This window comes from Myodes glareolus, chromosome 23 (assembly GCF_982192425.1).
Source record: "Myodes glareolus chromosome 23, mMyoGla1.1, whole genome shotgun sequence".
Taxonomy (NCBI): domain Eukaryota; kingdom Metazoa; phylum Chordata; class Mammalia; order Rodentia; family Cricetidae; genus Myodes; species Myodes glareolus.
In genome coordinates, this window is record NC_142048.1 from 47,270,581 (window position 1) to 47,293,711 (window position 23,131).

The window sequence follows — 23,131 nt, forward strand, 5'->3', positions numbered from 1 at the left end:
ATATATTAAATAGGCACAAATATTTACTATTGTTACATCAAATGGGTTAAGACAAAATGATTTGCTTTTATTCAAAATAAGATTAGAGGTAAGACAATACAACGAGAGGCACAGATACAACTTGCAAACTGGGTTCATTTCCATGTGCGTGCATTCCCACCACTAAAATCTCAGTTTACCACTAGCAGGAAGAAGAGAGTGCTGCTGTAGGCAGCTATAGGCTGCTAGGCATCTTGGAGGCAAATCTAGTCTCTTTATTCACGGACCCTGCCAACTAGCTATAAGCCCATAGGTAGGCTAACATCATGAAGAACTGTATTATCAAAATAAAAAAAAAATCTAAATTTGTTATCCTAAACATTTGTGTTGCTCACTCACACAGTAATTGGCTGAATACTGAATAGTATCAGACCGAGACAGGAGTTTGATGACACCTGGCTTCAGGAAACTTGGTTTTATATTACAAGTTTTGCATGCAAAACTCTATTCTGATCAATGATGTAACCTCTGTATACCTGTAGTTATTTTTGGTAATGCTATAAGATTGGAATAAAGAAGGTTTTCCAGTGTATCCCAAATCTTTAGAAACATAAATTTAATAAGTGAAACCACCCTATTATATGGAACCAGTTACAGAATTAGTTGCCATGATGTTGACAATCCTATGTTTATCTCACAGTATTTTGCCATAATATTTTTCTCTGGTTTGACCTTTCAAGAATTGATAGGAAAATATTCAACAGACGTATTTTTCATGATAAGGAAAATATATTTAAAGAGAAAAATGCCAGTTTTTTTCTAGAATTTATTTAATAAACAGTAAAATGATTATTAAGTAGAAATAGAAATTATTACTAAATAGAAGTAGAAATGCCCACCGCTAGGCTGGGGAGATGGTTCAGAAAGGACAATGTTTACCATGAAACCATGAGTCTGGATGCTTAGTCCCTATGCACAAGCCTGAGTGCTGTGGCACGTGCTTGTAATTCTAACCTGGGAGACAGACAAGAGGAACCCGGGTGGGGATGCAGTCCAGACAGTGTAGCTGAATTAATGAGTTCTGAGTCCCAAGAGAGACAGACTCTGTGTCCCCGCCTCCCACACCCTAAAAAAGTTGTAGCATGGGTAAAGAAGGCATCACCACACACATGTACTCATGCATGAACAGGTATGCACACACATCTACATATTGTCTTTCATAGACATTTAAGAAATGCTTATTTGTTGTGCAATATTTGTGAGTTGATAGAAACACAATTTATCCACATAAACCTTGTCAGCATCTAAAGTAAAGGTAATTTAACAGAAATTTTAAATATAAATACTGCTTAAATATACATATATAACACAAATTCTCAAAATACTTTAGTGTTTATTATATGATTGTTAGAAGCTTTCTGAAATTCAAACTTATCTTGGCAGATTCACAAAACATTTATTCATGGGCTAGTATGTTTTGATTAGCTTGGTTTTTTGCACGTTGCTAATGATTTGCTTTTAATCCAACTTAGGGAAATATAGGGTTTCCTATCCTTTATCTCTCTGAGTGTGGAGATGTGGGTTAATAGTGTAAATACTTGAACTACTTTAAAGTGAGAAGACTCACGCAGAGATAATGCCTTTTCACACTAAGAAATGGCATTTCATGTTTATGAAACATGCTGTTTCCTTGAACAGCCATCTCTGTATTTAATGTTTGAGATGTCGTTTTCTCCAGTTTAAAACGGACTTTATCAATTCTATAGGTCTACATCAGAAGACAGTGTGAGTGTCAACAAGTTGACTACCAGTAAGGAAAGGTAAGTGTGGAGCGATAAAGTTAATTACTCTGTAGTAATTAGTTTTTAGGGCTGCAGAGAATGGCTAGTTTATAAGCCACACATTTCTTTATGAGGGTCTTTATAGTTGTCCTCATAGACTGTCTTATAATAGTAAGCAATGAAACATGGTTGCATGATACTCTGGTCTCTCCCATTGACTTGTCCAGGAGACTGACAGTTGGACCTCCATGCCAGCATAAATGAGACTGGCAATTGTGTAGAGGAAAGAATTTATTAGCAGAAGGATGAAGAATCTATATTCTAATGACATTTTACCATTACATAAAAAGATGTCTTGATAAAGATGCACTTTACACATATAGTCATGAGATTATCTCAAAGAAATAAATGTTAGCAATATTGACCTTGGAGTTTTGGTTTTGTTCCCCTGATCCATCTAGGAAAGTAGAGTTACATATGGAAAAATAAATCAATTGTGTGAATTATGCATCCTTCAGACTATCAGTTATAAAAATTCTCCTTACAAAAAGTGGGTAGAATATAAGAGTGAAACTATTTAATGCAGAATCTATGATTATTTTAAGTTCACCACACCACCATAGCATGAAATCACAAGTAAGACTTGAGATTAATAACTGAATTGGGAGAATTCTAAGAGATGTATTATTATGTATTGGCAGTTATTATTGTCATCCTATTGTTAAAAGTCTGTTTTGCAATCTATAAAAATTAGGAATGTCTTTATTTGAATTATAAGGAGATATATTTTGTGTGACACATTTTTTGGGGGATTGGGGAGACATAAGGAACCAATGACAGACCAAAATAATGATACTACTAAACTCTGATTTGGTGAAATGATGATTTTTATTGGAGTGATTTTGAGGAATATGGATGAAAAGTTTAGTCACAGAATAAGAAATGACTCACAGACAGCTAGCTAGTTGTATCACCAAAAGGTTACTCCAACATCCGTGATGACAATAAAAGGTGAAACCCTGACTTTCTCTCTGTGCATGACTTGCAGCAGCTACTTAAGTTGGGGAGTTTCTCTCCTCAGCAGTCCTTACTAATCTTATAACCTTGGGGAAGGAAGAGTCTTTGTGTCAGTTAAGTTTTAGGGACTTCCTGAGACTTGTAAGTTGTTCACTTCCTGAATCTTAAATCTCAATCTTTATACTTTCTTGAGTCATAACGAATTTCCATTGAGGAAAAATGTTTAATTCAGATGGAATTGCTACATAAGACATGAATTTATTGCTAACCCTAAAAGTAGAAAAAGACAAGTTAATTGTACTCAAAGACACAGGATAGAAAGAAAAGTAGAAACAAATCCATACAGGAAAAGTAACTGAAAGAGTATGCAAAGACAAAAGATGATTCTGTGAAAAGTTCATAAAATTTACACAAATTGTTACATAGCTCAAATCAAAAGAGAAATGGTAAGAGTTATTAATGTAAAATGGCACATTTTTATTTTCTGGGCATTAGAAGAACTTAAAGTCAGTAAATTAAAATATTTAGATGAAATATATGCCCTTCCCCAAACATGTCTGTCTCTAGCCTCATAGGATGCAATAGTAAAAACAGTCAATTATTGTTTATCTATTCAATATCAGAAATCTGCAATTTAAACTCTGCCTTTGTCAGCTATGGCAGCACATACCAACAACTCCAGCCCTTGGGAGGATGAGTCAATGGGATCATCATGGCTCCCAATTGCTGGAATCATAGGTCCAAGCAATTATGTTTGACTCTATAGAAATTTTTGCATCAATTGCTATTAAGGATATCGGCCTACATACTTTACTTTTTTGCTACTTTTGTCTAACTTAGGCATCCTGATAATTATTTTAATTGTTATCTTGATAAATCTAAACTCAGCTGATTATATTAGATTATATTTATTGAGGTCAGAAGCCCCACCCACTATGGTGGGTGCCATTACCTGCCAGGAGATCCTGAGTCATCTAAAGAGTGGAGAAAGAGAGTGAGAACAAGACTGCCTGCATATCTCTCTCTCTCTCTCTCTCTCTCTCTCTCTCTCTGCTCTTGACAGTGGATATGAATAAATTTGCCTCAAGTTTCTGCTGCCTTGTCTTCATCCTAATGATGGACTATAGCCTAGAACTGTGTGCTAAGGATTTCTTCCCTGAGTTGCTTTGGCAATGGTATTTTATAGCAACCAGAAAGAAAACCAATAGAGGCACCAGAATGATGCTGGTCTTATCAAATACACCTTGCTCTGTCTCTTACTCTTCTTTGTGGTTAAATAAAGTATTAATCACTCCTTGTTTTTCTTCGGTTTTCTTACAAGTCAGGTTTTCATGTATTCCAGGCTAGCCTTACGCTAGCTGCTTAACCAGTGTAGCCCAACCTTAATCCTGATTCTACTGCCCCCTCTCACAAGCTTGTACCACTGTTTCTTTATCCATTGTTTCTGTCATTGGGCATCTAGGCCGGTGTGGTGACTTGCCTTTGTAAATAGCACTGGTCCTTAGGATTTCACTTGAGTCTTCTGTCTTTTAGTCTTAGTCCAGATAGTTTATTCGTGGCACTTACTTTTTCAAGGAACTGATACTTTGCTTTTCTAATACTTAATACTTGTACACTTTGTTGGTGTGGCTGTTCCGTGTTTCATTCAGTCTGCTGTGATATTTATCAGTTTGCTTTATCCTGTCCTCTGTATGTTTAGTTCTCTTTTTCTTAATGCATAACCTTAGGTTTTATTTGGAATCCTCCTTTGTTATTGCAAGCATTTATTGTTGCAAACTTCTCTCTCAAAACCGTTGCTGGATATCTGATGAAGTATGAATATAAAATGTCCCTTCCTCTCCATGTGTTAAAGGCTTCCTTTCCAGAATCTGGGCTTTGATTGGATCTTAAGAACCCTGGCCTAATCGATGGAGTTGCTTCCCAGTACATGCATAATATGATGACATAGCGATTCTGTCAAATGGGAGATGGGTCTAGCTGGAGTAGAGAGGTCACTGCGCATCCTCTTGGAGGTGGAATCTTGCCCTGGTGCTTTCTTGCCCCATTTCCTTCCCTTTCCATGGCTCTTGCAGTCCTGTGCCAAATTCTGCATGTCTGGTGGAATGATCATCCCCGTAGAATTCAAAGTGCTGATGTCCAAAAAAGTAGTCGGCACAAGATTAAATCAAAAATCGTCAGTGTTTAAAGGGAAATAGGAGTAAAAAAATGAGGAAAAACAATTTTGGAACTCAAGTACTAGAATAAGTCATTAATTTCAAAAGCAGAAAACAACTCAGTAGCGCAGCACCGAAGCAATGCCTCTGCTAACGAGGATAATACTTTGATGGGCAAAGCAGGTTAATTACTTAAATAGAATTTTCACGAGAGCTGACTCAACCAGCCACCCAAAGCAAACAAAACCAAGGCATGTTTCCAACTTCATAACTAACTCTTTAACGACTCAAGTAAAAAACGAGGACGGAAGCCTTCAACACACCACCAGCCGAAGAATGCATGCAGATGGCCAGCAGGTGTATGAAGAGATGCTCAAGACCATAATCAGCAGAGACACGCCCATCCTGAGAGGCTCCACATCTGAGGGAAAGGCTCTCATCAGTTAAATGAACTCAGGTTTAGGATGTTACGGTGATTTCAGGGAGTTATTAATCAATGGAAATGAAGCTTCGGACATTAAGATGAACAAATTCTGGAGTCATGTACAGCACAGCCTCACAATGAACAAGACTGTGTACTGGACGGAAGCATCTGTTAAGTTTGACCCCATGTCAGGAGCTTCATCACAATCAAGTAACAATTTTGTAGTTGCAGCTGGTCATGAATTGCTGATAACTCCATCTCAGCCTGGTGGATGCTGCAGGTGCCTGCTACCGTGGCAGCTGGAAAGTTTCAAAACAGAAAAAAAATGTGTTTACTTTCATTATTTTAAGAAAAAATATAAATTATGAAAGGATTTTCCTCTGTCCAATGTTTAGTTGGCAAAGATTAACCTGACTAGATTAACTGTTTCCTCTGCTGTACAGAAACTTTTAATTTCTTGAAGTCCCCTTTGTGGATTGCGGGCTTTAGTTGCTGAGAACATACAGTTCTATTGAGGTCATGCTCACCAATGCCTGCATCTTGAATTTGTTTCTCTACTTGAGCAGAGTGAGAGATAAGGAGCTGATTTAATTCCCCTTGATACAGATATCCAGTTTGACCAGCGTTATTTACTGAAGGTGCTATCTTTTCTCCTTTTTATATTGTTTGAGGATTTCATACATGCATATAATGTGTTTTATCAAATTTAGCCCTCCTCCAATTAGTTCCCAATTTACTCACCACATTTCTTCCCCAACTTCATGTGCTCTCTTAAAATCCAAAGATTTTATCTATGTGTGCAAGAGTGTAACTTCTCAGGAGCTGCATCCCTCAAGAAAACTTGCCTCCCCCTCATCTGGCAGCCATTAATTGCCTGTAGTTCCTCAGCTAGGGTGGGACTTTATGAGCCCCTGTACCCGCTATGCTGGATTTCGACTGCTTTGTCTTGTGTAGGTCTTGTGTGTGTAGTCATAGCCTCCGTCATGCTGGGTAAATATTGTTTTGCACCAGATGCGCAGTACCTGGTTGTTAAAATCTGTCTGTCTCTTTTCCCACGGTCGTCCCTGAACCTTGAGGCAAGGGAGTGGGATACTCATGTCCTATTTTGAGCTAAACGCCTCCATAGACTTTTATTTTCTGAATATTGACAAATTGTGGGTCTCTGAGTTATTCATCTACTGCAAAAAGAAGGTTCTCTGATATGGGTTGAGAGATGCACCAATCTATGGGAATGACAATAAGAAATTTATTACCTCGTCGACTTAGCAGATAGTTCTCCATGAGGGCCTATGAATTAACGGTTCATGATTGGGGGGGGGTAGTTAATGGTACCAAGCATGAGTTCTATTGTATGGAACAGACTTTAAGTCCAAAAAGAAAGTGATTTGTTACTTTTATAAAATGCATGCCACTATTGTACCACAAAAAAAGCCAGCGATGGAGTTAGAAAAGACATATTTCCAAAAGATGAGTGTTAAATCAATCCAGCTGAACGGCAGCACTAGCACTGTGAAGTTAAGCAACATGTGCAAACCAGGAGAGCCTTACGTTAGCTTTGGATGGAAGCAGTGTGTGGTACATGGGTAGGCAAAATAAAATCATTGCTGCTTTTCCGGCACATCAGTCAGCATAAGCGTTAAAGCCCTTGTGCTTATGGATGGCCACACCTGTATATGGATACATGCACATGTGTGGACGGTTGCATTTAATCTAATGGAAAAGAATAAAAACCATATAGCGCTACCAGTTTTTTTCTTTTAATTAAAACTGTGTCTGAGACTATAAAGTACAAGGTGCTTGCTTATTGACTCGGCTCCTGTGTCTGAACACATAGAGTGTTTGCAATTGTATCAGGCAAGCGAGCGCATTCGCTGTTGAGGTGCCAGGTGATTTTCTTTTCTTAGATTAATCTGTTATTAGTCTCTCCTCCTCAGTTATCTGTGTCCTTAAAACCATTGGAGCTAGAAATAGGCTCACTGGGAAAGAAACTGAGCGGCACTGGCTCACTGCTTGTGATCTGGCTTCTCCCACAGCGCCCCCCCTCTAGCCCCTGCAAGTGCTGCTACCTAGACAGAAGAGATCCGGCGTGACCATGAGAAACTGGCCTTTTAATCAAGAAGAAGGGGGGGGGGGAATGAGAAACCACAGCTTCTCTCCTCCTTCTGCAGAGATGCCTGAGGTCTTGAAACCATGAAATAATAAACGATCTGTGCCTGAGTGGATGAACCTAGGTCTGGCGTCTTCTCTGTATCATCAGCTCCGTTTCTCTTTGATCTGCATCTGGAGAAACGGTGAATCCAGGCTGAGCAGACCAGGACTGGACACTCTTTGGATTTTTTTCTCTCTCCATATATTTCTCTGAGACAATCTTATTTTCTCGTTTTTTTTCTAAAGTTCATGTTTATGTGGTTATAAATCTCTATTCTTTTCAGCTCAAATAAGCATTACCTACTAACTACCCTTCTGCTATCTACGCCTCCCAGACACACCTGACATCTTTAACATATCAGATCTCAGTCCCCAGAGAAATCTCCTTGTCCTGACACTGTTGCCCACTGTCCTCAGCAGCCCAGTTATGGAAAAACCATCAACTTAGACATCAAATTATCCACCTAACGAGATCAGAAACACCCGTGCAGGGCAGCATTTTACCTTAATCCCAGGTGCCTTCACCACTTCAACTTTTCTTCCTGCTTTCTAGTCCATGGTCTGTAGACATTGCTGCACTGAACTACACAGAGTTCTCCTACATGACCACACTGCTTCCAGGGTGAATTATCTCATCCCCACCAACCTCATACATGAGTTACCTTTTTCTCATCTTTACGGGGGGTAATCTACCATCATTTCACTTTGAAAGCTTGAATGAGTTCACACACTTTTGAAACAAAGCCCTAAGATGCACTGGCCTTTCTGTCTCTCCCATTGTTTGTGTCTTTGTTTTGTAATCGGTGTATTAAAGAGTTATTAATCCATTTCAAAGATAAGTTCTGATATCCAGATTTAACCATGGGAGCATATGGTGACTTCAAACATATACTTAAGGCTCTTCATGGTGCTTGCTATACAAACAGATGCTATACTCCAGAGCATAATTTACATGGCTTATTTAGAGTTAGCCCATAACACAAGTACAGTATGAAGATAATATATAGACAAAGAAAAATATTCAAATTCTCTCTCCATGTTCAGATTTCTTTAATTTCTGATTTAATTTTTAACTGAGGAGGGCTTATGGCCCCCAAAGAAAGGGAATGATAGAATCAGAACTGGTAAACACATCTAATATTTATATGTTACGTATTGATATTTCATACTGGCGAGACTGCTGGCTGGCCTTCGCTCAGGTCATCATTTCATCTACTAAGACTAAAGGCTGCCCGTATGTGACAGTGTGTACCACATGCTGATTTCAGTGTGTCTCAGGGCACAGGCTGCCTGTATGTGACAGTGTGTACCACATGCTGATTTCAGCGAGTCTCGGGGCACAGATATTTGCACAGCCTCATCCAACCAGGCTGCTTCCCTTTCCTGAGATTGTTCCTAAGGGCAGACTTTGAGGCCGTCTTCGACCTTCTCTTCCTCTGATCAGCCTCCAGCCATCTCATGGAGCCCCCAAGCTTCTCTTCTCTGAGGGCAACAGTTGCTGGGGTTTTTGGCCGGGCCCTTATGTTTGTACTTCCTTGCTTTGTTTTGAATTGACTGCTTTGGAAGGTCTGCAGAAACAGTAAATAGCTCTTGGGTATTTATCTTTCTACCCCGAAATCAAAATTATATTCATACAGAAATTGTAACACATGCTGTCTTATTTAGGGTTCTATTGTGAAGAGACACCATGACCACGGCAAGTCTTATAAAGAAAAACACTTAATTGGGGCTGGCTTACAGTTCAGAGGGTCAGTCCATTATCAGCATGGCAGGAAGCATGGCAGCGTGCAGGCAGACATGGTGCTGGAAAAGGAGCCGAGAGTTCTACATCTGGGTCCACAAACAACAGAAAGAGACAGTAAGCCACTAGGCCTGGCTTGAGCTTCCGAAATCTCAAAGCTCCCCTTACCCCCAGTGACACACTTCCTTCAACAAGGCTTTATCTCCAATAGTGCCACTCCCTGTGAATCTATGGGGGCCATTTTCATTCACACTACCATACGCGTGTTTGTAACACTAAAGCACATACCAGCCCAAACCTGGGAATGGCTCAAAATGTTTTGTAACAGATGAATGTTTGCTCAAACTGTGAAAATTGTTTTCCACAATACTACACTGTTATAAAGAAGAATGAAATGATGGCAACTATAATAAAAACGAAGGAACACATGTTTAGTAGATAATATCCAGATCAGCGCCTAGCCTTTGATTATGTTGGTAAATTTACTAGCATATTAAAAATTCTAGGTAAGGGAAAGAGATTAGATGAGAATGCTTAAGGAAGGGAAAGTGTGGGTGTGTCTGTAAAGCGAATTATCAAAAAGCTTTATTCTCATTGTACAGTTTTTCTTGATGCGATTATGATTACATGGAAGTAAATGTGATTAAGTTGCATGCCACCCTTTCCCTGGCATACACACATACACATGTCATCTGTGTGTATCATGTCTTATCACAGGAAAAGACAATGTAAAAGAACACATGTGGGTTCTCCTTATAGAAGCTTTAAAGTCTGTATTTAGTGTTTCTATGTGTATGCGTGTGCCTTCATAAGTTAGTATGCACCATGTGTGCCCAAGAGCCCTTGAAGGTCAAGAGGGCATCAATCCCCCGGAAATGGAGTTACAGGTTACTCTGAGCTGTGACACGGGTACTGGGAACCAAACTCAGGTCCTCTATGAGAGCAGTCAGTACTGCCACCTCGCCAGCCCCATCTCCTTGTTAAAGTTTTTATAGAACTTCCCCCAAATCTCTAACTATCTTAAATATTACACATTATTTATCTGTACTCCACACCTCCCCCAAAAGTAGTTATTTTAATAAAATCTAGGAAAGAGGATAGGAAGAGTAATAATAGGATATAGTAAATTGTAATACATAGTTAATAGATTTAAAATATGGAAGACACAGTATAGGCTACACAAGATGTTACTATGACGTTCAACCATATCGAGTCATAATAAATTTGTGATACAAAGTTAACATTCCTCTATATTCTTGCATAGTTCTGCTTGCACCATGTTTATCTATACCACGTTCCCCGTGTACTTGTTAAACTGTCTCATCCACTCTTGCCTCCTCCTAAAGAGCCTCACTAAATTTAACGTCATTGCTTAAATCCCGCACTCCTTTGTTCTAACTCATCCTCAGCTCACCTGCGAACCTGCCAATCACAGCAGACTCAGAAAGGACCCTGACTGTCTTTGCCATGAAGAAGAGCTAAAGTTGGGGGCGGAGAGAGCCCCAGCGCGAAAGTATTGCCAAGTCATTAAACCCTGTCTTCTCAGCGAGGTGGTCTGGGTTCCTGGGTTCGAGTACACCTTCGTGGTCACCTCCAAGAAACACCCTTTAATAAAGATAGTGACTACCTATGAAATTGATTGCATCTGTATGGCTATAAAGGAATGGGATCTCTCTTTGTCTTTATTCTGCCATAATCTTCTTGAATACATTTAATAAATGTAGAAAAACACAAGTTTTATTAAGAAGGGGACTTTGAAGGCTAAATGAGAGATTTATTTTTCTCTGCAAAAGTTTTTATTTTCAAAGATTAAAAGGTAAGTATCCTTCACCGTTTTCTTTCGGGTTGATATCTGCGGTCTGAGTGTGTGCAGTTCTCCTCATGGGTTGGCGTCTGCGGTCTGAGTGTGTGCAGTTCTCCTCATGGGTTGGCGTCTGCGGTCTGAGTGTGTGCAGTTCTCCTCATGGGTTGGCGTCTGCGGTCTGAGTGTGTGCAGTTCTCCTCATGGGTTGATATCTGCAGTCTGAGTATGTGCAGTTCTCCTCATGGGTTGATATCTACGGTCTGAGTGTGTGCAGTTCTCCTCATGGGTTGATATCTGCGGTCTGAGTGTGTGCAGTTCTCCTCATGGGTTGCGGTCTGAGTGTGTGCAGTTCTCCTCATGGGTTGATATCTGCGGTCTGAGTGTGTGCAGTTCTCCTCATGGGTTGGCGTCTGTGGTCTGACTATGCTCAGTTCTCACTTCCATTTTCCATGACTGATCTCATGTCCAGATTATTACAGATTTTTTTTTTGAAGTAGAAATGTAGCACTAGTAAAACCCTTGGAAGAAGTCATTTACTAATTTGGTTATGCCTCATCATAAATGTGACATCCTTTCTGTAGTCACTATTGAGCAACGTAGGAAAAAAAAAAGAATACATTCACCCAAAACGTCGTGCGTCTTACTACTGACTCACATCCGCCTTCCTGTTTGTACCTAATTCAGACACAAATACAATATTTATCATATTTTGCGCTCCATGCCTTTTGCTTGTTGACCTTCAAAAAGTTCAAGACTGAACTAAATTTAAATAATTTTAATGTTTGTAGTCAAACACCTTGAAGTGCTTCTTCGCTAATCAGATGAAAGCACCAACAATGTTAAGCAATAAACATGTTTCTGATTTTGATTACCTTGCTAGCATCCATAGAATATGATAAAATCATGAATAACTAATTACCACCTATCATAACTTTCATGGCCTATTTTGAATTTCAAAAATGTATGAAGGTACCAGCCAGGAAGTCACGTATTTTAGGAGAAACCATGTAGAAGCCCTTATATATTATTTGCTGTCAATGATTAGGTGATTTATTTTTCAGAATATGAAAACCATCTGGCCTTATGAAACACCGGAACATTAAATAAATATGATATATAACACAAACCAGAGCAAATTCTTCTGTAAACAAAGGTTCAATTTTTCTTGTTATTAGTAGTTAGCTCCTGCAGTTATTTCTTAAGATGTTTAGATGTTTAGTAAGAATTAATGAAGAAAAGTGTTTGGATTTTATTATTTTCTGTTTCCTTTTACAAAACGGGAAAGGTATTCATTTTATTTTATATGTAAATACCGCATGTAAAGGCATGCAAACCGAAGCTTGCTCAGAAAAAAAACCAAACCAAACCAAACCAAAAAAAAAAAAACAAAACAAAAAACCCTGCTACTAGGTGGTTGGAGACATTGCTCATGCGTTAAGAGGGTGCAAAAACTCTTCCTGAGTCCCGCACACTTGTGGGGGAGGCTCCAAGGCATCCTGTGGCCTCTGCAGGCAAAATGCTGGTCCCTGAGGCACAGAGAACTGCTGCCGCCACCATGCTGCTGGACTTCCTGTTCCTGCTTGGTTCTGCTCTCCTGCTTCGCAAGAGCCCAGGCGCAGGGGCCGCGAGCTACCGCAGCTACCACCGTTGCACCAACTGTCGTCACTGTGGCAAAGCCAGCGGCCACACCATGCTGCCTTTGTTCCTGGTCCTCACATGCCTGGGCCAACTCACCACTGCGGGCCAGGGTAAGTGAGGATGCTTCTGGGCAGAGGACCACCTGTCAACAGGCCTCCTGCCATGCTGGCTTCAGAACAAGGTGCCCAAAGCCCACCCAGTTCCAGGGTCTTGGGGTCCACCGCCGTCCGGTGGTAGGAGGACTAAGCCCAAAGCCCATCGACCCTCATTCTTTGTATAATATTCAGGAGAACATGCATGCGTAAAGTGGTCCGCAAAGTGGGAGGAGACAGAGATGATGGAGAGGGAGCTAGATAGACAGAGGGGCCTACATGTCCCATGTCTTCTCCCATTGGCTAAAGGAGAGCTTAGTCAAGAGAGGATGTCTACTGGTACGCTGGGGTGTCCTCACTGTGTCCCTCTCTGCAGACTCTGAAAGGCCTCTACTGCGGATCATAGTGCCACAGAAAATCGAGAGCAACATCACGGATGCCAGGGAGCCAGAAACAAATGTAATTAAGAAACTGGATTTTGGGGAAATGACGGGTATTAATTAGGACTTCGCTTCTGGCCCACATCGGTGAATTCCTACACAGCCTCTTTGAAATTCTGTTCACGCCAGATTTGGTGATCTAAAGACGGGTGGTCCGAGGAAGGGCAAATATCCTAGCTTTCTCTCTTTTTAACGAGTAGTGTGTGAACGCTGCATTACTGTTTCATCTGAGACTCAACTGCTCTAGCTTCCGGTCCCCACGCTGCTGTGCAGGGCTTACTGAAGTCAGAGAAAACACACACAGTAATTATATATATATTCTTACACACAAAACTGCACTAAATTTTACCTTGATTCATGGTTTTTAAGCTGGCAACATAAAAATCTTCAGGCCTGTAAATGCACACATATGTAAACAAATACGTGATTTTTTTTAGTCTGCTTTTTTTTGTTGTAGTTTTTAAAATATTTTTTTATTGAGCGCTACATTTTTGTCTGCTTTGCTCCCCTTCCCTCCCTCCCTCCCTTCTCCCCTTCTCCCCTACTCCCCTCTCCCCTGACCTCCACGCTCCTAAGTTACTCAGGAGAACTTGTCTTTTGTTTTTTTTGCAAAACAAACCAGTGAAGTGTAAAAATTACAAAGTTACTGTAAGTAATATAGAGAGGTGTGCAAAAAATTGAGTATCCATCCATATAAGTCTGAGGCACTAATTTTAACCAACTGAATATTTAGTCACATTTCTATTGCTGTCTATGGCAATATTGTTTTACAACATCTACATTGTTGCTTCATAAATGTGTAAAACTCCTGACCAGCATAGCCTTGTGAGAAACATGAGAAATAGTAGATACTATATTGTGGAGTCATTTCAGTTTGGGGATATATAGGCTCTAATGTCTGGTCCTACAAAATGTGTCTATACACCAATCATAGCTTGTTACCTTTAAGGAGCTGACATTTCTAATAATGGCTTTCTCCCTGCCCCCCGGCACTTTGTTGCAGGTCACTTACTTGATCAGAATTGAGGGCAAAGCATACACGTTCCATCTTGAAAAACAGTAAGTCCGTAAGTGCTGGCTCTACCACACAGCTGTTTCCAGTGGCTTTTCTTCAACCACTCCCTAAGCTGAGCATAAAGACCCCATTCACCCGGCATGCTCTGTCTCTAATATTCATGCAGAACGGAGATCTTAAATCCAATATTCTACATTTTAAGTTAATGATGTCTTAGGCCACATCTGATAAATGAAAATGACCAAAGTCCTTAAAGCATATCCATGCATGCGGTCCTGAAGGTACAGCTGCTGCCTCCCCACGTGGAACTTTGCACCTGGTACACTGTTTTGCATAGCTATGGGATTTCAAGCATCTTATTTAGTACACTACATATGCCTTAAAAAAATTGGAAGCCAGGCTGGAAAAATATCCCAGCCTAGGAAATCAGGTAGACTGTTTAAATGCTAAAGTGTGGCTTTAATTTGAAAACACAGACCAAATTTGCCTTGGCCATTGCTTGGAGAGAATCAGTCTTGAGTGAGCTGACACCAATTGTGGGGTGTCGGCACAGGGGCAAAGCAGAATGCTCCCCTACAGCTGTAGCTACTGAAGATCTGCATTCTCAATGTGCCCGTCCCTCACTGCCCCAGCACAGCTCCCGCCCCTCAGTGCCCCAGCCCCAGCACCAGCCCCCTGTCCCCTTCGGTCTTATGTTTCCTGCTCAAGTGCAGCTGCTTCTTGCTTACACTCTACATTTCTCTTATGCTCAAAAGGTTTTGCCAACCCACAATTATTTTTCTCCCATTTTGTTTCAATATAGTTTTGACTTCCCTCCTCTCCCCCCTTTATTCTGTGAATGGCATTAACCTTGTATACAACCTTCCATCACTGTCTATATTTTGTCTTTATATAAAATTTACAGAAACTTATAAAAAGTAACCCCCCCCCACAACAATTGTGTACATCATTTTGAAACAGTCAGTTCTTGTTTGACGGTGTGCAGGGTACACTTTCTAAGTGTGGGTATATATCTGATAACATTATTCAGTATAAAATTTTGTAGTGTAGAGTGTAATAGGTAATAAGAGTTTGTTTGTTTAACAGAGATTGTCTCGATGAATTTTGAAAATAATGTTAACAATTAGAATCTTGCCATGCTCAAATGGGCGTTTTGTCTAAGGCACATAGGAGATAAAGGTGGAATACCATTTTTGCTTTTTTTTGCTACATCTGACTATGTATCCCAGTCCACAGTTATAATCAAAGTATGGTCAGGCTCCTCTATACTATATTTAATCTCCATGCTTCAAAAATCCAAAACATTTAGTATACATTTAAATAGATGTAAATAATATATTATTAAAAGCAAAACAACAGCAGCAACAACAAAAACCAAACTAGGACAAGGCCCAATTCCAATAGGCTCTACCCTATCCCAATAGCCCTCGGGACTGAAGGTGCTACCCTATGCCAACAGCCCTTGGGACTGAAGGCTCTACCCTATCCCAATAGCCCTCGGGACTGAAGGCTTGGCATTGGCACATGGTCTTTGGGGAATACCACAGATCCACACAATCTGGTTAATGCTCTGAGCACCCTGTAAAGCTTTCTGAGTGTACTGAGATGGTTTTATTCCATCCTGAGACCTACAAATTCTGTCACTCTTTTGTGACTGTGATACTGATTTGGCCAAAGAGAAGCCGAGTGACATGGTATAGGTTTTAGAAGGCTCTTGTGTCTGCTTCTGAGCCAGTTCCATACTGTTTTTATTACTATAGCTTTGTTTGATTTTAAATTGTTCAGGATTGTTTTGACTATCCTGGGTCCTTTGTCTTTCCATATAAAAATTAAAGTTGTGTTTTTCAATTTCTGTGAAAAATTGGGTTGGAATGCTAAGGGGAATTATGTTGAATCTGTAAAATTTTTCAGTAGGATGATCATTTTCAGCATAGTAATCCTACCAATCCATGAGCATGGAAGGTCTTTCTCTTTTCTGGTATGGTTTTCAATTTTTTTCATTAATGTCTTAAATTTTTACTGTACAAGTCTTTCATTTCTTTGGCTAGATTTATTCAAAAATTTTTGAGGCTATTGTTAATGATCTTGTTTCACTAATTTATTCTTGATGCCATTTGTTTATAGGAGGCAACTTTTTGTAGTTTTTGTTTGTTTGTTTGTTTTTGGTGTGTGTTGATTTTATAGCATGCTAAATGATGACTCTGTTTACCAGTTGTGGAGGTTTTTTTTGATGGAATTCTTTGAGTCTTTTATCTATCCAATCACAGGATCTGAAAATAAAGCTGTCTTTTTTGTTTGTTTGTTTTTGTTGTTGTTTTTCGAGACAGGGTTTATCTGTAGCTTTGGATCCTGTCCTGGAACTAGCTCTTGTAGACCAGGCTGGCCTCAAACTCGGAGATCCACCTACCTCTGCCTCCTGAGTGTTGAGATTAAAGGTGTGTGCCACCACTGCCCAGCTGTCTTGACTTCTTTCTGTCTAACTTGTATCCCTTCATCTCCTTTAGTAGTCTTATGGCTCTAACTAGGAATACAAGCACTATATTGAATATGGATGAAGAGAGTGGATATCCTTGTCTTGTGCCTGATTTTAGTGGAAATATTTTGACTTTTTCTCCATTTAGCAAGATGTTGGCTGTGGTCTTCCTGTAAATTGTCTTTAGTGTGTAGAGGTATGTCCCCTGTATCCCTAGAGTCCCCAGAACTATTTTCATTAAGAGAGGTTGCATTTTATCCAAGGCATTCATATATCTAATGAGATGATTTAAGTCTATTTTTGTGATAGTTTATGTCTATTGGTTGATGTATGTTGAATCATCCTTGAATCTCTGTGATAAAAGTTGACTACATCATAGCAGGTGATCTTTTTATGTATTATTGAATTAGTTACCAAGCATTTTATTGAGATTTTTTGCATCCATATTCATTGGAGAAAGCCCCGTAATTTTCTTTTTGTTCTAGATCTTTCCATGTTCATTTTGGCATCAGGGCAATACCTATTTCATAAGAATAGTTCCAAAATACCCCTTTATTTTATGTTTTATGGAGTATTTTGAGGAGTATTGGAGTTAGTTCTTCTTTGAAGGTCTGAAAGAATTCTGCTCTGAATCCATCTGGTCCCAGTTTTGTTTTCTTTTTTTAAATCACTGTTTCTATCTCATTGGATGTTACAAGACTACATCTCTAATTAGCTTTTGCAGGCCATATATATTCAGAAACACAAATATTTCTTTCTAGGTTTACAGTTTGGTACCAAAGGTCCAGTGGCATAATTGGTTAGCAAGGTGCTTAGATTTTTTAAAGTGTTTTCTTAAGATTCTCTGAATTTCCTTAGAGTCATAAAATCTTCTATTTCATCTTCAATTTTATTATTTGGATACCTGTAACATGAGGGGCTGGCTTATTGGGGTTTCCGTCCCGCCCGGTACCCCACAACCGGCAAATCCCAAAGAGAAATCACACACAGGACTCCATAAGGTTATAAACTGATTGGCCCATTAGGTCAGCCCTCCTGTTAACTCTTATAGCTTATGTTACCCCCATTATCCTTATCTACATTAGCCACATGGCTCCATACCTTTCTCAGCTGGGCAAGTTACATGCTGCCTCTTCGGTGGTCTGCACAGGAGTGACAGAGGGAACTTCCTCATCCCTAGCCTTCTCCTTTTCTCATTGCCCCACCTCTACTTCCTGTCTGGTTGACCCGCTCATACTTCCTGCCTGGCCAATCAGCATTTTATTAAAATACATGATTGACAGAATACAGACAATTCTCCCACACCAGATACCTTCTCTTTTTATTTAGAATAAATTGGCCAAATGTTGGTCAATCCTGTTAATCTTTACAAAAAAAAAAAAAACCCCAATTCTTCATTTCACTATGTTTTTTTTTGTATTATCTTTTTCATTTCTAGTTCACTAATTTCAACCATGATTTTGATTATCTCTTCCTATCTGGGTTGGGGGTATCGCTTGCTCTTCTATTTCCAAGGCCTTGAGGTGCAATCATTCAGTTACTAAGGATCTCTCACATTTCCCGACATAGACCCTCAATACTAGACTTACTTGTATGACTGCCTCCATGTTGCGCTTTCATTTTCACTTACTATGTTCAGGAATTTTACATTTCCTTCTTGATTTCCTCCTCAGCGCAATGACTCCGTAGTCCGTCGTGAGTTTGTGTGCTTTCTCTAGTTTCTGTTGCTGATGCCCACCTTGGGATCAGCTAGAATGCAGACGGCCCTCTCCATTTCCTATTTATTAAAACTGGCTTTGTGTCCTTCCACATGGTTGATTCTGGAGTCCGTTCTATTGGCTGCTTAGGAAATGTATATTCTTTAGTGTCTGGGTGAAATGTTCTGTTGATGTCTGTTACGTTTATCTGGTGAGGACCCTGACATAAGTCCATACTCCTAAAGCTACCTGATCTATGTCAAAGAGGCCCAAAATACACTTTGGAGAAAAGGCACCATCTTTAATATGTTGCTGGCCAAATTGGATGACTACATGTACAGTCGAAAACTAGAGTCTTATTTCTCAGCCCACAGAAAATTCAACTACCAATGGCTTGCAGACCTCAGTCTAAGATAGACACCCCGAATCTGGTAGAGGGAGTAGTAGGGACTATGTCTGAACTCATTGGCACAGGAAAGGAAGCATTAAAACCAACAACTAAAGTTTCTGAACAATAAAGAGCACCATCCCTGGAGTGAAGGGGAAGCTTACAGAATGGGAAATAAATATTTAGCAGCTACGTATCTAACTGACAGTTAGTAACTAGGATCTAGAGAGGGCTAACACAGACAAGGAAAAAGCTGATTTTCAAGGAAACAAACAACAGGTGACAAATGGGGCATGGAACTAAACAGAGGTCTAGGAAGATGAAATAGAAACAGGTGCAAGAGTTTTCAGGAGGTTTGTAATTTTGTCACAACCATTTGGTGCTGCTTTATAAACAGCCCATTCGACTCATTAGCAAATGCTACAGTCATCGTGCTTTGCGACTGATTTGTGGTTCAGGGAAACTAAAGCTGAAAAGAGAAGATGTGGGCGGGCGTGAGCACCAGTTTGCTATATGAAGTTTGTCAGGACCCCATGCTGGTCCTTGAGTTTAGCCCTAGTTGGCATCTTTGAGTTTTTGTGTATATAATATACCATTAGAACGCAAGCTGCATAATGGAAAGACACGTATGTTTACTTTTCAGATATTTGGGCTGGTAAAATTTACACTTTAGTTTGATTATTCTGGAAGTTTTTGTTGTTAATGAACTATTAATGCTACATATTGTTATTAATGATATATTACAATGAAATGTCATTGTTTTGATTGAAACAGATCATTTTTGCATCCACGTTTTCTGGCAAATTCGTATACCAAGTTAGGAACATTGCAACCACATTCTTTTTTAATGAAGGTAAGTTTAGACTTCTGCTGTGTAGATTTGTGTGTGTGTGTGTGTGTGTGTGTGTGTGTGTGTGTGTATGCATATGTAGTGCTGTTAAATGGAAATCTATGCCTGAATGCTTTTAATGCATAGACACATTTGAGGGAGTCAATGAACTATTTGGAAGTGAGGCTTCACAGCATTAAGAACAAAAAGGTATCTGGAAATCACTATAATTTAGACTTAGGAAGAAGACTTCACTAAAAGGATTATTGTGTGAGAGTTTGAGAATCATCAACACTGATAAAATCAATGAGGAAGAGTAAATTACTGATGATTAATTATCTTTCTAGTAAGATCCCAGAGAAAGCAAGGAGGACAAATGTCAGCTAAATACTTAGGGACTTGCAAGATGCCTCCTGCTGAGCTTGATAGTCTGTGTTCCATCCTCGGGTCCCACGTGGTAGAGGGAGCAAAGTGGCTCTCAAAAGCTGTTCCCTGACCTCTGAATGCCCGCTGTGACAGGTGCACACAGACAGGCAAGATAAATGAGCAAATACTTCAAAAACCATTTTCACACCCCCCCCCCCCCAAACTGAATGAAATGTTCATAGTTCAACTCAGCCAAATGGTATAAATCATAAGCCAGAGTGTATGAACTATATACTCTTAGGTAATCTTTCTATAAAGCAAAAGATATGGATAAATGATATCAATAGTGGTCAAGAATTAAAATTAGAGCAAGAATATTTCAGAGAGAGGAAAATAATAATGACAAGTGAAGCCCAAGAAGGTGCTGAGGAAGCATGTGTGGGGTGGTGGGAAGGACGCTGGACATCAGACCCACGGACACATGATGGAACGGCTGAATGTGGGTGGATGTTTGCTCTTGTCAGGAAGTGGGAATAACTCCCCCACCACCAGGCTTCCATTGGGAATCAGATGGAATATTTCTTCTGTCCCTTTTTAGGACCATTGCTTTTATCAAGGACACGCTGCCGAGATTCCAGCATCCACTGTGACCCTCAGCACTTGCTCAGGTCTCAGGTACCATTCTGGAAGTGTGAACTAAGATTGTATGTCAACCCTCATCTTCCAACATCGTCTGTGAGGATAGAATGAGGCCAAAAAATAATAACACAGACCCGTAGACTGTGGTGGCCCTGTTTATACAGCCCCTTTGTTCCTATCTCTTTCTCTAGTCCTTTCATGTACTTTTGGGGGCCTCTTTGTATTTTTGCCATCATAAAACTTAAGCAGACAGAGCTCTCATGAGCAGGGAGGGAAGTCACCTATTCTGGCCACATCGGACCAAACTTTTCTTAAATTCCATAACGGAAAGAAAATAGGTATAACACTGGGTTTGAAACTTAATCCAAGTAAGACTGTGTGTTTCTTGGAGATTAGATGCGGAATTTATGGAAAATACTTTTAGTGTGATTCCTCAGGGGAAGCCTATACTAATTGCGCTTTCTTCCCTTTGTATGTCTAGGGGCTTGCTGCAGTTAGAGAACATCACTTATGGAATTGAACCACTAGAATCTTCAGCTACGTTTGAACACATGATTTATCAAATAAAGAATAATAAAATTGATTATTCACCCTTAAAAGAGAATGTAAATCCCCAGCATGAAAGTCCATCCTACCGGATTCTTGTAAACCCGGAGGTGAGTCTTGCCTTCATCCGTGCTACTCACATGGAAATTTTGAGACTGGATACACTGGGACAACAAAGATAAACTGTTGTATGGTAATTATCTTAAGAAATCATTTGTTTCTCAGATAGCCTTTAGAAAATAACAAGTAGGCATAATTTTTAAAAAATCATCAAACTTATAAAAATAGTTTGTATAGTTATTATTTGAGGAGTTTGTAGAGACACATATAGTTGCTATGTATATTAATTTGCAGACCATTAACATAATTCATTCTGGATTTACTTACTGATACTTTGTATTTTCTTTGTCAATATATTTGCTTTGTAAAAAAGCATTGCAATGCTACAAACTTTGAAAGAAAACTGAGTCATGTAATAACTAGAAACCAGCTCAAACCTCCCCTTCTAAAGATGGTGCCGAGAACGCTGGTGTATTTGCTCTCATTTCCTCACCATAAATGTCTAAGATTTTTTTAATGAAAAATAATCTAATTGTGATTATTGTTTTAAATTTTTCGTTTTTCTATTAATGTGATTTCATTACATTCTAAATTAAATAATATTGGCAAGTAATCTATTAAAATGATAAGTAAAAGAGTGTACAAGAAAAAGTGTAAATAAGAATGGACCAAAATATTGTTTTCCCCTGTCTGGTGCTGCAGTGGGATGCAGTACTCTTGTTTTGCAGTGGGTTTTCTCTCTGCTTCTGACCATAAGTGTGTAACTTTATATTGGCTTTACATCAAAAAGTATATACTTTATACAACTATGTCATCTTTACATTTAAATCTTCCCTTTAATCAGCAAATTGATGTGATGAATATAGAAAAAATTAGGAATCAGCTTTGCTTATAAATAATTTCAGCCAATAGCAGACACTCTTCCAAAGAGATTTTTGGTGTGTATCATAATGTCCGCCTTTATAATGTTTGCTCAACTTCACATTTGATCACCAGTGGCTAAATAAGTTAATTTCTAGATTCACATTCTTTTCAGTACTGTTCATGTACAACAAAAGTAACCCCCACCCAAAAAGAAATGGTTAATGAAGCTTGAATCTAATTAATAACAAACTTCCCTTCGCTATTCCCTTACCTTGTTTTTATTTAGTTTGCTAAAAGTGTGGGTTTTAGTAAAGATTAACAAATTAAACAAAGAAATTCATAAAACTGATAAAGTCAGTCACTAACTGAACAGCAAAGTACAAAACCGATAATGTCTCCAATGTTCTGGAGATGGAATTTCCAAACTTTCCGCGACTCTCTGTGGAAAGTCCTGATGATGGGACAGGCACTGGACACATTTGAGAAGACTCCAGAGTTGGAAAATGTTGTCCTGGGTGTCTTTGAATCAGAATAGCATGGCTCCATTTGGGGTAAACTGGGTTGTACTCCATTACACAAGGGAAGACCTTCTTGTCAAATCAGTGGAGGCCCGAAAAGAAGAAAGCTTACCTTCACGTACAGTAGTCTTTGGGTCCACTGAGGTCCAACCTCAGTGTCATGTCCTTCTGGGTCTCCAGCTGAGAGCTCTGGACCTGGACGAGTTCCAGGTTTCTGGAGCGGTCTAGACATTGGACTAACTGACCTCTATGATCACAGAAGCTAGCTCCAGCTACATATTTGTGCACATGTATGCACATTTCATGTAATCTACATATTTGTGCACATGTATGCACATTTCATGTAATCTACATATTTGTGCACATGTATGCACATTTCATGTAATTGAATATTAAATGTTTGTTGGAATAAGTAAGCCTTATTACAAAAAAAATGTTCAAGAAGCCACAAACCAAATCAGTAGGAAGACATAATATGGCTAATATATTTGATTTTATTAATAAATAACGAGTTAATTC

General features: G+C 39.4%; 2 protein-coding genes across 4 annotated transcripts in view; both read left to right on the forward strand.

The window, feature by feature from the left end:
- LOC125414547 (disintegrin and metalloproteinase domain-containing protein 5-like) overlaps positions 1-10,878 on the forward strand; it is a 48,111-nt gene extending 37,233 nt beyond the window's left edge. Inside the window, exons 20-21 of one of the 2 annotated variants that reach the window (XM_048456626.3) lie at positions 1,746-1,799; positions 10,653-10,878. In XM_048456626.3, the coding sequence (XP_048312583.2) occupies positions 1,746-1,799; positions 10,653-10,725 (127 nt within the window). In that variant the 3' untranslated portion in view covers positions 10,726-10,878. Of the gene's footprint in view, positions 1-1,745; positions 1,800-7,387; positions 7,585-10,652 lie in introns of those variants that run through there. The other variant, XM_048456627.3, reaches the window with a different exon arrangement.
- Positions 10,879-12,666: 1,788 nt separating this feature from the next.
- LOC125414431 (A disintegrin and metallopeptidase domain 3-like) overlaps positions 12,667-23,131 on the forward strand; it is a 46,003-nt gene continuing 35,538 nt past the window's right edge. Inside the window, exons 1-6 of one of the 2 annotated variants that reach the window (XM_048456392.3) lie at positions 12,667-12,795; positions 13,154-13,236; positions 14,221-14,276; positions 19,565-19,643; positions 20,584-20,660; positions 21,106-21,280. In XM_048456392.3, coding sequence (XP_048312349.3) covers positions 12,738-12,795; positions 13,154-13,236; positions 14,221-14,276; positions 19,565-19,643; positions 20,584-20,660; positions 21,106-21,280 — 528 coding nt within the window. In that variant the 5' untranslated portion in view covers positions 12,667-12,737. Of the gene's footprint in view, positions 12,796-13,153; positions 13,237-14,220; positions 14,285-19,564; positions 19,644-20,583; positions 20,661-21,105; positions 21,281-23,131 lie in introns of those variants that run through there. The other variant, XM_048456393.3, reaches the window with a different exon arrangement.